Source organism: Phoenix dactylifera, unplaced genomic scaffold, assembly GCF_009389715.1.
Source record: "Phoenix dactylifera cultivar Barhee BC4 unplaced genomic scaffold, palm_55x_up_171113_PBpolish2nd_filt_p 000304F, whole genome shotgun sequence".
Lineage (NCBI taxonomy): Eukaryota > Viridiplantae > Streptophyta > Magnoliopsida > Arecales > Arecaceae > Phoenix > Phoenix dactylifera.
In genome coordinates this window covers 209,797-226,218 of record NW_024067778.1, presented here as the reverse complement: position 1 = coordinate 226,218, position 16,422 = coordinate 209,797, and the positions used below count along the sequence as shown (strand labels likewise).

The following is a 16,422-nucleotide window of genomic DNA, read 5'->3' as shown; positions in this document are numbered from 1 at the left end:
ATCTGAAAAATAGAGAAAATAAAATATTGAGCTACACTAGCCAGTAAGCAACAAAATACCCCAAAATGGGGTCGGAGCATATCAGGTCAAAATACAGGATAATGACTGGAATAAATCATAAATAACATCGTTTTACTATTTTCAAAACTTATTATCATTTTTTCAAAAACTATGATACCAGAATCTCAACATAATAGGCTACGGCCACGTAACCCGGTGGCATAGGTTGCACAAGGTGCCAAATCCACTATTTTTATCCACCGATGGCAGCCGGTGTTGCACAAAAGTGCCAAATCCACTATTTTTATCCACCGATGGCAGCCGGTGTTGCACAAAAGTGCCAAATCCACTATATTTACCCACCGATGGCAGCCGATGTCGAAACCGGTTCCTCACATATTACAAGTCGATAGGTCCAACGTATAATCCCCATTGGCGGGGCCAGAACAGAACAGATCAAATCATAGCCATGCTGAGAATGCATATATATAAAAATAGATTTCATAAATTGCTCAGTCATAGTTTATGGATTTCAGAGCATATAACGTAATTTTCAAATAAAATTTAACATGCCATACCTATTTTACTGAATACAAAGCCTATGTCAAAACATAATCAGTTTATCAAATAATTTAGAAATCATACTTGAAGTATTAAGTTACTTACTTCTTCTCGCTTAATCCCTACTTCAGATAGGCGGATCAGGTTCACCTGTTTAAATTTAATTAATTTCTTGTTAATTTCAGAACTAAGCAAAATCCAAAAATAATACTATTGGACATAGCCCAACAGGGTCCAGAGTTGGCCCATAATGGGCATGGCCTGATAGGGCCCATATCGGACACGGCCTAATGGGCCCGCATAGACCCAGCTAAATAGGGCTCCCAAGGTTGGCTTCTAATTGGTTCATTTATGCAATAAAAATTTATTGCAGGGACTAATACTTAATTACAGGGTACTGTTCTATAATAAAACTTGAGTAAAGGGACCAAACAAATATATTTGAGGGCCTTTATGTAATAAATCTTTCTTATAGGGATCAAACATAATTTATAGAAGGCTCTTTTATGCAATAATATACTATCAAGGGCTTAACTGTAAAATTGCATTTATTGGCCAAACGGGTTCGGGTTTCGGATTCCGGGCTTCGGGTCTAAACTGGGTTTCGGGTTTTCTTCTCTTTTTTTTTGTTTCGGATTTCGGGTTCGAACCGGGCCCAAGTTGGGCCCGTGAACAGGGCCCTTCTTCTTCCCCAAACCCCCACGAACAGGGAAAGAAGAAGAAGAGGAAGAAGGGACCGGTTGGGGGGGGTCAGCCTAGGCGGCCGGGAGCTGTTGCCCGGTCGACAGCCGGCCAACTGCAGTGGCGGCCGGCGGCTGCTGCGGCGATGGGCGTCGAAGGAAAACCGAATGATCTCGGTTTGGGGCCAAAGCAAAGGAAGGAAATCAAGCATGTTCAGACTAGATCGAAGAGCAAAAAGGGAAAAGGGATTACCGGCAGTCGACAGAGAGGCAGATCCTGACCACAGCTGCTCGATCCGGTGGACAAGCGGCGGCGGGTAGCAGTGCTCGGAACCGAGAGGATGGATCTCGGAACAGGGGCAGGCCGCGAGAGGAATCCGGATGGTGCTCGGTCAGAAAGACATGCCGGTCACTCGGGAGGTAAGAACAGAGGAAGGAGAGGGAGGAGAAGCTCGGAGGTGCCCTAGGGAGGAGGGCTTGGGGGGTTTTATCACCCCCTTGTAACGGCTCTCCGCCGCGTGAATCGCGGCGGCCGAGCAAAATCCGCGGTCGGGATTGGCCGCGGATTGAGAGGGGGGGTGCCACGGGATCCCCGCGGCGCCCTTGCCTCGTTTGTCCTCGGAGAAGCCGGAGGATCGCCATCGCGATCCTCGGCTCCGGCTCTTCCCAAAAGAAGACGCGGCTGAAGTCGGCTGGGGCTGCCGACTTCAGCCTGTATCTCACAAATTACATGGGCCCAAGAAACTTCTCATATACACCATCCTAACTTGACCCTCTAGGCTATGACTGAACGACTCATGCTGACCACCCGGGTTGACTGTCGTTGAGGCGGAGCTCCGGACAATGTGGGAGGGCATCACCTATGCGAGGAGGGTACTTGATGCAGATAGGATATACCTCATGGGAGACTCCTCTACGGTTATTGATTGGATACGAAGAGTAGGTCGATGCGGGGATGGCCACCCATTGATTCGGGAGACTCGCCGACTGGTCCGGGGGATGGGTTCTTTTCAGGCAATACATGTGTATCAAAAGACGAGCAAAGCTGCAGACTGAATTGCCTCATATGTTTCTCGGCACTCTGGAGAGGTTATTTGGATTATTGTTGCTGAGATTCTTTCTTTATTGTATCATTTTATTGCTTCTGACTTGGTAGGTTGTACTCACGTAAGAGCTATATGATTGCCGTTTTTTACCCAAAAAAAAGAAAAAAAAAAGAAAAAGAAAAAAAAAAAGGACTCATGCTGCCGACATGCCATCCGTGGTCAAAGTCTTGCGAGGCGTTTACTTTGCCTGACTACATATATTAAGCCGTCGCGGCCTCAACAAGACTCTGAACTCTTGGCTTGGCCGTTGCTCTTGGCGGTCAAAACGGAAGGGTCGAGGCTGGCCACCAGCTCTCCAATGACCTTCACTGCAAACACTATATATCCCATAATGAAGCATATGACTTTTGGGTTAATTTCTTCTGGAATAAGCCAATGTCTCAATGATGTCCAAAGACTCAAAGCCAAATATCAATTTAATATTGTTTGCGTATAAATCTTAAGGACATAAAGACTCCTTCTTCCGGAAATTCTTATAACCTACCCTGGACTTCATGTGCTTGTCGCCCAGCCGAAGTCTCCAACTATATGATGGAGAGAAGCTACATGCCCACCTATCAGTCCATACTCCATACACCTCCATGGAGTCTAAAGCTCTTCCTCTCTTCCTCTTCCTTTGCTCTCTCCTGCTCGTCTCGTTTGCTTTAGCTTCTGCTCCCTCCTACCTGAGAGGGCTCGATCCGAAGGCTGCGGCCCTTCAAGAGCTGGACCGCGTCGTCCATCTCCCTGGACAGCCTCCAGTCAAATTTCGACATTACGCTGGGTACATCACTGTCGATGAGAGACTTGGAAAGGCTCTCTTCTATTGGTTCTTCGAGGCCACTCACAAGCCAGCCAAGAAACCACTCCTCCTATGGCTCAATGGAGGTATGGCAGTATTAGCAAGCTCTTTGCTTGATCATTAGGTACTTGAAGAATGGTGTGGTTGTAATAGTTAGCAACTTTTGGGTGTTGCAGGGCCTGGTTGCTCTTCAGTAGCTTTTGGAGAAGCACAGGAACTGGGGCCATTTCTTGTGAGAAAAGGTGCACCTGAGCTCGAACTCAACAAGCATGCCTGGAACAAAGGCAAGATCATGACCAAGTTTCTCATACTTCACACAAAAATAGTTCCACATTATTTAAATAACATATGTTGGACTTTGGACATCTCTCTTAGAGGTTATATAGGACTATTTAGAGGTGTATACCAACCTCCATTTGGAATGAAAAGCTAATATTTTTTTGATGGTCATGCAGCTGCCAATTTGTTATTCTTGGAGACTCCAGCAGGAGTTGGGTTCTCATACTCCAACACGACCTCAGATCTTGATGTCCAAGGTGATAATGCCACTGGTAGGCATTGAGAAACTCCACTTCAACCTTGAGGAAATTGTTTACCTTCGTCCATTTAATTCCATGCACACCATATATATGTACGTGAACTAAAAATATTATTTTGGTCTTCTTCTAGCATTTAGTTCCTACACATTCCTGGTAAATTGGTTTCAGAAATTCCCACAATACAAACTGAATGCGTTTTACATAGCCGGAGAGAGTTATGCAGGTACTGAAGAAAGAAAGATGCTTTGTTTTAGCTTCTACTCTCTGATCTATCTTTTTCTTAATTAGTTATTTATAAACTTTTCTTCTAAAAGGGCATTATGTACCCCAACTTGCAAAAGTGATATTCGACAAGAACAAAGAAACTCCAGAAGAGGATTACATAAATCTCAAGGGCTTCATGGTATGCATAAGATATTGTTTTTCTGCAAGCTTGTATTCCTATGTTTATGATACAATTCAAAATAGTCGATTGCTAAAATTAATAGTAGATTACAATTCAAGTCCGTGGCCATGACTAGTGCAATTGCAGATTGGGAATGCCCTTCTAGATTTCGAGACGGATCTCAGGGGAATGGTAGATTATGCATGGGATCATGCAGTCATCTCCGATAGAGTTTATCGAAACATCGTAACGAGTTGCAATTTTAGTGCTGCCACATTCTCTCAAGAATGCAACGATGCCTTCTCACAATATTATGCAGTGTATGACATCATTGACATGTATAGCTTATACACACCACGCTGTGAAAGTGGATACCCGAACTTTACTGCTTCTGAAGAAAACCTCGCCTCTTTCTCAAAATTTGTAAGATTTTCCCCAAACTTGCTCCGAAGTTTTCATGTAGCTTTTCTTAGTTCAACATAACATGGGGATGCTTATTCTCCAAATAAAGATTGCCTTCAAGTTCCTCATAAAAATGCAATTAATACTTCTCCTTCCAAACTAGCTAGTAGCTCCTACCTATTTTTCTTATCTCTTTTTTTCTAATGGTAGGAGGACTTGATGCTGAAGATACCAGCTGGTTATGATCCATGCTTACAAACCTATGCAACAGAGTACTTCAACCGTCAAGATGTTCAAGAAGCTTTGCATGCCAATGTCACAAAATTGACACGTCCTTGGTCTCTCTGCAGGTAATTTTGAATGCCAAATATACATAAAGTATGCAATATTTAATGATCTATTAGTTCTTGAACATGATATATTGCTCCTCATCCTTATGTATAATTATCTTATCTTTCCTTTTTCCATGGTCTATCTCAGTCGCTCTGTCAATAGGGCGTGGAATAAATACGAAAGATCGATCCTTCCAACCATCCAAAAACTTATTGATGGCGGAGTTCTCATATGGGTTTTCAGGTGAGATATTAAGCATTTAGCACAAATAATCCATGTCCACTGTGTAATTTACTTCAGATTGTTTAAATTACATCTTAGCATCTTTTTTAGGACGATTATCTTGGAAAGAAACATGAGCAAATCAGACATCGGGAACACTTATAGAATGATCAATGATTTGGGGGAGCAGGGAGCAGTCAATTGCTCCAGAATTGCAATTTAATATGATATTTACCCATTCATTCTACTGGATCCCACACATCTATACCATAACAAACAACCAAATCCTAATTATTAGAGTTTGTATTGTGACTATGTTATGGGAGTACAAACCATATCACAATCATCAGAGTTAGATATGTGATTAGCCAACAAGAGTTCCATCCTTATGCAACACATTCTTATGCATGCACGCAAGCCTTTTCTATGATTTCACACAAGTTTCCTAAGTATATATTCTTTTAATTGATCATCTACAACAAATCTAAGCCCATCGTCTTACCAAGGTCTATATATGTCTATATGGTCTAAACTAGTTTTCATTAATTTGTACTTAATTCATTCTACTTTTACACTTCTTATATACGTATGTCTAATGCTATTGACTTGATGGAAAGGGTGGGAATCCTAAATAAATTGAAAAATAAAGATAAGGATGACTGCTGTCATCGAGCCAGCTTAGATACATGTAACACCTAGCTTGAACCAAGAACCAATACTGGATCAGGTACAAGATGGGTCCAAGTCCAGATACTAGTCCAAATAAATCAAGCAGTTTTTAATAGACCAGGACCCAAATCCTAAACCTATCTTTAGGATAGTCCTAAGGTGTGATAGTCCTGAGGACCCAAATCCTAACCCAATTATTTAGGTCCAAATTAGGCTCGAGTATACAGGTGTGATAGTCTTAAGGACAACTAGAAGATTACGAGGGTCAACAACCTTGATTTTTTAGTCCAAAGCATGATTCTTCATAGTCAACATCAACAACTCATGATGATTGCTCAATTGTAACCTAAAGGCAATTTTATGTTATTCTCTATTGGCTATTTATTTCAATATCATGGGGTTTGCAAGAAATCAAAATTGCACAAAAAGAAGCGCTTGAAGAGGACCTCCAAATAATTCACGATTGATTTCTTAATGCAAAAGTGAAGTACTTGGGGGTTATTAATAGTTTCAAAAGGGCCTTTCCGCAACAATAAACTAATTAAAGATATGATGAAAGAAAAGCTTAATTAACCCAAACTTTATAAGAAAAAAAAATCATATCATAGTCCAAGCATTTTGGTTCATATAACAAATCTCGATTCAAGTAAATTCTAACCCCTTATACAACATTTTCATTATATTTGGCCACAATTTCTCTTTTCCAAGCTTTTACACCATTAGTCCTGATAAAACTCAATAGCTAGTTCATCAAAAGTAAATGTAAGGAAATGTAAATCCTAGTTCTTGATATAATCTTGTTTAGACAAAAAACAAAGAAATATCAAACACTTGGCTTAGGCTTACCATAAATCAAATCTCACTTGTCTAGGTTTATAAGTATCGTTACTTAGCTTCCATTAGGCAATTTATTTTTCAATCATTTTTTTTATCACCTTTACCATTATTGAATGTCAATTACTAACATACATTTCGCAAATCATTCTATTTCATGCTCTTGATTTCTAAAATCATTAAAATGTACAGTTTTTTTACATGCACTTAACTATCTAGTCATCTAAATTTTGATGAAATTTGTTACTTCAATATAATTACCTGACAAACTTCCTATTTGAACAGTGGTGACACGGATGGTAGGATTCCTATAACCTCAACGAGGTATTCATTAAACAAACTGGGATTGGAAATAATTGAGGATTGGTCACCTTGGTTCAACCATAAGCAGGTAGTTAACCGATATTCACATTATTATTTTAAGTGATTAGTTCTAAAGCAACATATCTGATCTTTTTGTAGGTTGGTGGATGGACTATAACCTATGATGGACTGACCTTTATTACAGTTAGGGGTGCGGGGCATCAAGTGCCTACAACTGCTCCTGAACAATCCTTACAACTCATCAAACACTTTCTATCTAACAAAAAGTTACCTCCCATTCCTTTTTAAACAATGGAATTAAAAAATTCGATTTGCTCACTTTATGTTATAGTTTGTTAGCTGTACCTATATAACAATTATTTTTCACCTTGGATTCAAGGCAAGAGATATATGTCATTTTTGATAATTAGGTTGATTGTGTTGTATTACCTAAAGTGATGTTTAAATTGTAAAAGTAATCTATATTTTATAAAATGCCTAAGATTTAGATTGTTTTTGCTCTACTTTTGGGTTTCATCTACACTGTGACCGGCATAAACTTGGACACTTAAGCTAATTTTCATCACATCAAATTTGGCCTTTCTAAAACCAATTGGTTTTAATTGAATCAGATAAGATCTACAGTTGATCTAGTTTGATGTGGGATCCTAATTTAGACCCATATCAAACTCATACCTCTTGCTCTGAAAGTCGAGTCCAAATCAAGTAAGATAATTATCGGATTTGGAGCTTCTTCTTTGTCATTTTGTTTTTTTTATATGCTTTTATATTTTTTAGTCCAAAATCTTATGCTCAAATTCAAATTTGGTCCTGATGACCCTAAAAGGTTAATTTTTATGATACAAAATAATTGAGTAAAAAGATGACTAATTTATTGCCTTGAGTTTGATTGATTTCAGAAAGCCTTCAGTAACTCTATAATGAAATCATCTATCTAAAGCTCTATATGAAAAAAAATAACTCCAAAAAGGTCTTGAAGCAATCCTTAGAAGATCATATGCAAGCACAAAGAATTTTGCTCTAAACTACTTCAAGAGTTGACCCTAAGTTTACAACGAGTCGAACCTGGCACACTGTTACTATCTAATACGCTTTCACAAGCCGACTCCGGCAAATCACGAGTTAAACCTAGATCAGTCTTAGAAGACATACAGAAAGCTATAGAATTCATCGCTTTGGCCAATCAACACATGAAGAGCATGAGCTGACTCCAGTCTAACAAGAGTCAATCCCACAAACAAATGAGTTAACCACTAAAAGGCTACAGAGAAAAGACAAAGAGCTGAAAACCTCATCACATTGGCAAAGTTGACCTATAAAAAGCTCGAGTTGACTCTAGCCAAACAAGAGTCGACCCTAGAAGCAAGTAAGTCGACCCCTAAATGGCCACAGTAGAAAGACATAGAGTAGTAAAACTAAATCCATTAAAGAGTTGAACTCTAAAAACAACGAGTCGACCGAAGAGTTGAACTCTAAAAACAATGAGTCGACCCCTGTCACTAGACAAGTCGACCCCTAAATTGAGAGAATTAACTCCAAATATTCACAATAAAAATATAAAGCACAGCAAAAGCAACAACAAGTTCGAGATGACTTCTAAAGACCACGAGTCGACTCTTATCGACCTCTGAAAACAGTAATGACTAGTTTTTCTGTAGGTTAGAACGGTTATTTTTATTTCATAACGGCCTTTTTAACCTATCTAACGGCAAGGAGTGTGTTCCAACTGATAGTCAACTTTAAAGACCACGCAATAGCACGTATCTAGTAGGATAATGATTACGGGTATCGATCCACAGGGATTGGGGTATAGTTGTTTTTCTTAAAATAAAAAAATATTTAAAATGATGAATTTGTGAAGACTATTAAACTAAACAATTTAATAAAAGAAAATGCAATTAAAGGGATATCAGTTTAGGAGAACCTAGGGCAAGGAATTCACCACTAACATCGGAACAAGGGTTATTTATATTTTAATTTATTCTTGGATAAACATGCAAATTGGCTACAAGCCTAATAAGCATTTAAATAAAAATTCACAAAAGTAATTTGGGCATAATCCATCTTCGGTTGGCATGAAATGTCTACCCTAATCTAAGGTGGTAGCACATCGCATCTTCCCTAAGCATGGACTATTTTATATTTACCTAGTGATCATGAAGAACAGTTGTACGAACATCATACTTAAAATCACAGAAATTAAATATGATTCAAAAGAAGATATTCATTAAAAATAATAAGTTCATACAACTCCAAGAACATAAAATAAAATATAAAACCCATGTCCCTGTGTTAGGGCTGCATCCAGCCCTAGAGAGGAGATCAGCCCTGCATGGAGAATTGAACAGCTGCACTGCAGGGGGACTTCATAATGATTGGCTCCTTCCTCCCGTCGGCTCTCTCCTCTCTTCTCTGTCTCCCGTGAGAACTTGGCTTCTCCCCTGTTTCGAAGAGATCCTGGAACCGGACCCCCAAAGCTTGCCTTCCCTCTCGGTGGAGCTTCCCCTTTTATAGCTTTCTCGAATGAAGAGATAAGGGTGGATGAACGGCTGACGCCTGCGTAGATGATTTGGAGACGATCCGGAAGTTGGTATGCTGTTGGGATTTGATTCCGAAGCAGAGGAAGGTGAGCTGGTAGTTGATCCGGAAGTCTGTTGCTTGATCTTCGGCTGCAGGGGGGTGACAAGGACGTGGAGCAAAATGCAAGGGATGCTGGGATGAATCCGTGGATAAGGATGACTTAGGAGCTTGGAACGGCTGAGAGGTTGATCGCAAAGGGAAGATGCAGATGAATCACGGAAGAAAAGGGATAAGGATGCAAGGTTGGGTAACTGGTTCCTAGTTTAGACGCGTTGGAATTGGTTTGGAATGTGGGATCCTGTGGGGATTCGAAGCTCATCCCATGGATAATGGGAATGAAGCAGCTGTGATTCCGAAATTTACTGGGATGCTATTCACGGCTGCGTGAAACAGGGGATCTGGATCGTATGAAGTAGGTGATAATCCATCGGCAAAGAGATGAAGTTTGGCTGGCAGTTGGGAAGAAATCTGCTGAAGAATCCTTCTGCTGGGAAGAAGTTGGGGATCCGGTTGAGAGGAGATGCTCAGGATGCTGATGGATTCGGAAGAGGAAATCTGATACGGTTGCTTTGAACCGTGAGCTGGGATCAATCCGAATGCTGGGATCCGGGGATACGTTGGATTCATCGTGGGACATTCGGGAAGAATCCGTGAAGGATTGGTTTGTTGGGATGAATCCGGAAGGATGTTGGGATGTGGAGAAGATAAGGATGCTGGGAGGAAGATACGATGGGAAGATGAACTGGGATGTAAATCCGGATGGGGTTGATCCGTGGAAGAATCGGAAGCATGGGAAATGAAGATGAGCAAAGATCATGGGATTCGGCTGGTGGTTATTCCGAAACAGAGGACGTGTGGTTGCCGTGAAGCTCGCAAGGATGAAGCTCATCCGGTTGAGATGCGGCTGGGGAAATCTAGGAGGTGATAGGATCATGCTGTTTCACGCAGAGGGGAAGAAGTTTGGATGCTCATCCGACTGGGAGGAAATCCTTGGACTGCGGACGATGTGGATCATTCACGCGTGAGCTTCTTCCGTGATGCTCGGCATGGCTGGAAAACAGGGGATGGTGTTCACGGTTGGGATAAAGATCGGATCCGCGGAGGAGATGAAGGCTGGCTTGATCCGCAAACGGGAGGGAGGATAAGCTCGAATGTGAGATCGATCTGGAAGAAGACTATGGGCACAGGCGCGAGGGAAGCTGAGAAAATCTCGGCTTGGAGTTTGGTTGGATTTGTAAGAGGAAATGAACTGGCAGTGTTGTGGAGTTGGGAGGTTAGGAAGATGGATTAAGCCAGGGGGACGACGTAAGCTGGGAATCCGGTTCTGTTCCTTGGGCGTGGACGGCCGTGTGGGATGTGCGGAAGAAACGGAGTGACGAGGGAGGAAAGAGAATACGGGAGTTGGGGAAATGGTTGGAGCGTGGGATTTTAGTTGAGGAGTGAATGGAGCTTTAGGATTTGTGCAAATATGTTGGTATGCTTTGAGATCTATGAGACAAATGATCGAAGGGATTATATTATTTTTAATGTTAAACAGGAGAATTGGAATGAGTGGGAAGAAATTTAGGTGAATGTGTGAAGAGTCATTAAGCACTGGGTTTTGGAGAAGAGTTCTTGGAGTCGATTCTGGAGGATGCTGCAGTGTCCATTTAGGCTTTACCTAATTGAGCTCGACTCGACCTGCATGCATTAAGCTTAATCAATAAATAATCAAATCAAACTTGAATTACCTTGGATAATTTATTAAAATGCAATCATGAAGGTAATACAATTTTTTAGTTGAATTTATAAAATATATGAATTAAAATAATGATAAGTGCTATGAATAAGATATTAATTTATGCATTATTTAGCACTTATCACACCCCCCAACCTACATTTTGCTAGTCCTCAAGCAAAATAAAAACTAACTCACTTTCGCAGGAATCGCGATTGCATTTACCGTATGCAATAAGGCTTTAAACCCCCAGGTGGCCCTAGTGGACGAGTTTTGTCTCGTGAGGGTTTCCGGCTCAGATACCCACAAACTGTTGTCTCTACTCAAAGAGTTTATTGTTTTATAAAATCTATTTTCAAATGCATTAATGCCAAGAATTTCAAAAGCACACAAAGTTTTAATTACTAAGTCAGCCCAAATCCTAGGTCAAAATGCAACTTAAGTTGAGGTTATTAAGCTTCCGTTAGGGAGTTGTAAGACTTCTTTATACTTGGGTGCTCGGTGTATCTGGACCATACACAAGCTAAGGCTTTAGATCCCCAAAATACTGCTAAAGCTAGTAGTTTCCAAGAATTGGTCAGATAAGACCTAATCACTGATTCAAAATCATTCTATCTTGCAGGATTTCGAGAGTTGTGGATGTTTACTTTAATACCTCATGGGCTTTATCTGTAATATTCCAGTTTACTCGAATTTTTACAACGATGGCTTTCACACTATCGTCTTTTTCAAGGTCAATATTATTTTCTCTTTCTTTTTTTTCAATTTTTTCATTTTTTGATTTTGATTTTTTTTTTGATTGTGTATTTATAAATAAATTATGCACTTTTACTCTTGTAATGATTCCTCCATGTAGCGAGCATTCAGTCAACACTCCCACGCCAGATGGCATAAGGTGTTGGGCATCAAGACTCCCCTACAGACCTATGCTCGGGTTCCTCATTACAAGCCCGCTGACCTTTGACGATAGGTAGCCCTTTTCGATGTACCTGACTAAATTCACTTTTTTTTTAATAATAAATACGGGATAATAGTGAATTAGATAGGAATGATTCATCAGGACTCAAGGTTGCTACTAGACTTAGTAACATAATGTTGAACCTAATCCTTAGAAGTGCAGGCCATGTGTGTTGTGAAATTCCAAAGTAAAAATTATCTTACAACTCGCTAAAAGAATTTTTAATAAAAAGAACTCAAATTGACTTACTCCTGACTAGTTATTGGGCTTTTTAGATTTTATATACTTTGTATGTTTATCATTTCAGCACTAAAGCATAGAAATTAGGGTTTTTTTTTTTTTTTTTGAATCAACATACTTATTTAACAATGCGAAAATGCGAAAAATTTCTTCAAAAAAAAAAAAAAATTCGAATACAATACCCCCCAACCTAGATCAGACATTGTCCTCAATGTTTTTATTTTTTGATGAAATTTTTTTTTGAATATTATATTATTATTTTTATTGTTTTATATTTTTTTTATTTTGGACGAAAATATGATGCATATGGAGGATAGAAGCATTTTACCGTAGTTGCATCAGTAATATAAGGGATCCTGTTAAGAAAATAAAAAAATGCGAAAAGAAAATATGCAAAAATTAACCTACGAGAATTGGGTTGCCTCCCAACAAGCGCTAAGTTTAACGTCTTCAGCCAGACGCAGTGCATCCTTATCAAATCATACCGGGTTCATGCGGAGTTCTCCAAGGAAGAAAATTCATGGGAAACTGATTGTTGGGCAGAAAATTGACTGCTTCTATGGTCTTTTCTATAGTAACGTCAAAATGGGTCAAGCATGTTTTCAGAGGTTCATCTACCAAAATATAGGGAAGGGCTTCTTTTAAAAGATCGTCCATTTTATCTATTAGGAAGCACTCAACTTCCTTTGCAGGTTGATCAGAGGCACGAAATATATTTAACTTGACCTTCATATTTCCAAAGGATATATTCATCACCCCAGTTCTACAATTTATACTCGCATTGGCTGTAGCTAAAAAGGGACGCCCAAGGATCACGGGGATTTGTTTCTTAGGATTAGGCTCATGTTCCATATCAAGAACGATAAAATCTACTGAAAAATAGAATTTGTCTACCTTGACAAGAACATCTTCAATTATCCCACGTGGTGTTTTTACAGATCGATCAGCCAATTGAAGGGATACCGAGGTTGGTTTTAACTCACCTAACCCAAGTTTCTCATAAACTGAGTAAGGTAAAATGTTGACACTTGCCCCTAGATCTAAGAGTGCTCGATCAATAAAATTATTTCCTAAGACACAGGAGATGGTGGGAGCACCAGGATCTTTGAATTTCGGAGAGGTGTTGTGTTGGAGAATAGAACTCACTTGCTCAGTTAGGAAGACCTTTTTAGGTACATGTGTCCTAGATTTTCGCTTTTGGGTACAAAGATCTTTGAGAAATTTGGCATAAGATGGAACTTGTCTAATAGCATCAAGAAGCGGAAGGTTGATTTTGACTTGTTTGAAAACCTCCATCATCTCCTCTAGTGAAGTTCCTTTCTTGCCAAAGGGTGCATTAAGAGCTTCAAGAAATGGAGCCTTTGGGATGTGAGTTTTGGCCGAAGGTGGACTAACTGAGGAAGAGGAAGGTTTTGGATTTTCATGTGATACATTTCTCTCCTCCTCTTTACCTTCCTTATTGTTTCCCTCCCCAATCATATTGTCTACTACACGTCCACTCCTTAGGGTAGTCAAAGCATTGGCTTGTTCATGATGAATTGTATTTGGTTGATTTTCTTGAGCCATGTATTGTCCCCTAGGATTACTCACCGGTTGGCTTGGAAGCTTTCCTTCCTCTTGCTTGTTCAGTGCATTAGCTAGTTGCCCCATTTGGGATTCTAGCTTGGCGATAGATTGCGTGTGAGAGTGCACCAATTGTGTAATGGTTTTCAAACCTTGAAGGGAGGTCAACACTTTCTCCTCAAAGGCTGTGTTTCTTTGGGGTGGAGGAGGAGTGTGTTGAAATTGAGTCGAAGGACGGTAGGGATTAACATTCTGGAATGGTTGAAAGTTTTGGGAATAAGGTTGGGAAGTATTGGGAGTCTGCTGCTTCCAGGAGAAATTTGGATGGTTGCGCCACCCCGGGTTATAAGTGTTAGAATACGGATCATTACCCGGTCGGGATTGTGTTTGGGCAGCATTTACTTGTTCTTGCACAAATTCGGGGAATTGTGCTGCCGAAGGACACTCAAAGACAGTGTGAGATGGACTAGAACAGAGAGTACATACTTGTGCTTGATGAAAGTTTGGAAGCTGTTCTTTAGACATTAGTTGGTCCAATTTGTGGGATAATGCATCTACTTTCTCAGATAGACCTATGGACTGGCTAACTTCATATATGGTCCCTTTTCTTTGAGAACTCGGGGGTGCTTGACGAGCGGAGGAGGCATGGTGGAGGGAATTTTCATTAAGGTTCTCAAACAATTGCCATGCCTCATGTTCACTTTTAAGCATGAAAGTACCCCCACAAGAAGCATCAACCATTTGATGATTTCGTTCGGATAGTCCGTCATAAAAGCATTGCACTAATTGCCATTTGGGTATTTGATGATGCGGGCATTTTCGGAGTAAATCTCTAAATTTTTCCCAAGTTTCATGAAATTCTTCCCCATCAGATTGGGAGAAGCTCGTGATAGCACGCCTAAATTGGTTTGTTCTTCCTATGGGAAAATATTTCTTTAGAAATTCATGTTGCATTTGAGCCCAAGAGAGAATAGAATTGGCTTCTAATGAATGGAGCCACTGCTTAGCTCTATCCTTAAGGGAAAAAGGAAACAGCCTAAGTTTCAGAGCATCATCAGTGAAGTTCTGAATTTTGACAGTAGTGCAGATCTCAAGGAACTCATCCAAGTGTTTATATGGGTCTTCATTGTTAAGTCCATAAAAAGAGGGAAGCATTTGGATGACACTAGACTTAATTTCAAAATGTGCAGCAGCAGTGGTATCAGGTAGTCGAATACAAGATGGAGAGGTATAAATGGAAGGAGTGAAGTACTCCTTTAACAGTTTGGGTTGCTCTTCAGCCATCTCTATAAGTGGAGCAGATCCTATGGTTCTATAGGTACGGATTTCGGCTCGAAGGGTCCTAATAGAACGCTCTAATTCAGGGTCAAAAGGTACTAATTCGGGAGATTTGGAACGACACCCTAACATACACTAAGACTCCTCTGATTAGTCAAATACAGTCAAGCATGCACTAAAAAGAAAAACACATCAATTCCTTAAGTTCACCCTAAAACCACTAGACAGCTCCTAACTGGTTTGAAGAGGGCACCTAAGCCTCCAATCCGGTCTAATGACTGAGCTGACCAGGTAAGCTCCCAGGTAAGTGGGGGGGGTCACGATGCGTTGCAAAGGTTCCACTTAAAAACCACTTGCCTCGAACAGATGAACTGTCTCCCTTAGAGGGACAAAGCTTGCCTAGACATCAACTGAGCCACAGAGCGAAATTGGTGCAACTTTCGGTGATCTTCGTCCTATTGAGCTCGAATGTCCCTAGGGGCCAACGTCTAATTGATTTTAATTAAGGTGAAAGCTATGTGAGAATTGGTTCACCTAATTTGGGCAAGAATCCGGTGATGAAATCCAGTTCTTATCTTGTTGGGGTGATTGCCCTTACTATGTGCAAATTAATTGGTGTATGTGTATCAAGCATGCATTCACACTTTTGCTGAATTTAAAATCAAACAATCACCACACAAGGAAATTTAAATAAGAAAGGTTCAGATGTTACCAAGAGGAATTTTTCCAGCAATTTTTAAAGCAAACCTTTACAGCATTCCTTTGCCAATAGTTCCCTTTTTGATCGCTCCAGATTTTTCTTTGATTTCTGATCAAATAACACCAAAATAAAAATCAAGAATTAGTAAGAAAGAAGAAGGAGATAAGGAAAGTAAAAAATAGAAACTATTTTTATTTTATTTTTTTTTTGAAATTTTTTTTTTTTAAAAAAAAAAATTAATAAAAAGAAAAACAACTATGCTACCAATCCCCGGCAACGGCGCCAAAAATTGATAGTCAACTTTAAAGACCACGCAATAGCACGTATCTAGTAGGATAGTGATTACGGGTATCGATCCACAGGGATTGGGGTATAGTTGTTTTTCTTAAAATAAAAAAATATTTAAAATGATGAATTTGTGAAGACTATTAAACTAAACAATTTAATAAAAGAAAATGCAATTAAAGGGATATCAGTTTAGGAGAACCTAGGGCAAGAAATTCACCACTAACATCGGAACAAGGGTTATTTATATTTTAATTTATTCTTG

The 16,422-nt window shown here is 39.9% G+C and overlaps 1 protein-coding gene across 1 annotated transcript; it reads left to right on the top strand.

The window, feature by feature from the left end:
- Positions 1-2,924: 2,924 nt before the first annotated feature.
- Positions 2,925-7,304, top strand: LOC103723603 (serine carboxypeptidase-like 34). The gene is made up of 10 exons (XM_039118072.1): positions 2,925-3,214; positions 3,305-3,412; positions 3,584-3,679; positions 3,798-3,890; positions 3,982-4,070; positions 4,200-4,475; positions 4,665-4,804; positions 4,935-5,030; positions 6,798-6,903; positions 6,975-7,304. The coding sequence occupies exons 1-10, from the start codon at positions 2,929-2,931 to the stop codon at positions 7,122-7,124; spliced, it is 1,440 nt and encodes a 479-aa protein (XP_038974000.1). The 5' UTR covers positions 2,925-2,928; the 3' UTR covers positions 7,125-7,304.
- The last annotated feature ends 9,118 nt before the right edge of the window (positions 7,305-16,422 follow it).

Coding starts and splice junctions, on each gene's coding strand:
- LOC103723603 (XM_039118072.1), top strand. CDS start 2,929: ATGGAGTCTAAAGCTCTTCCTCTCTTCCTCTTCCTTTGCTCTCTCCTG. Junction 5,031..6,797: donor GTTCTCATATGGGTTTTCAG/GTGAGATATTAA, acceptor CTATTTGAACAG/TGGTGACACGGATGGTAGGA. Junction 6,904..6,974: donor CTTGGTTCAACCATAAGCAG/GTAGTTAACCGA, acceptor ATCTTTTTGTAG/GTTGGTGGATGGACTATAAC.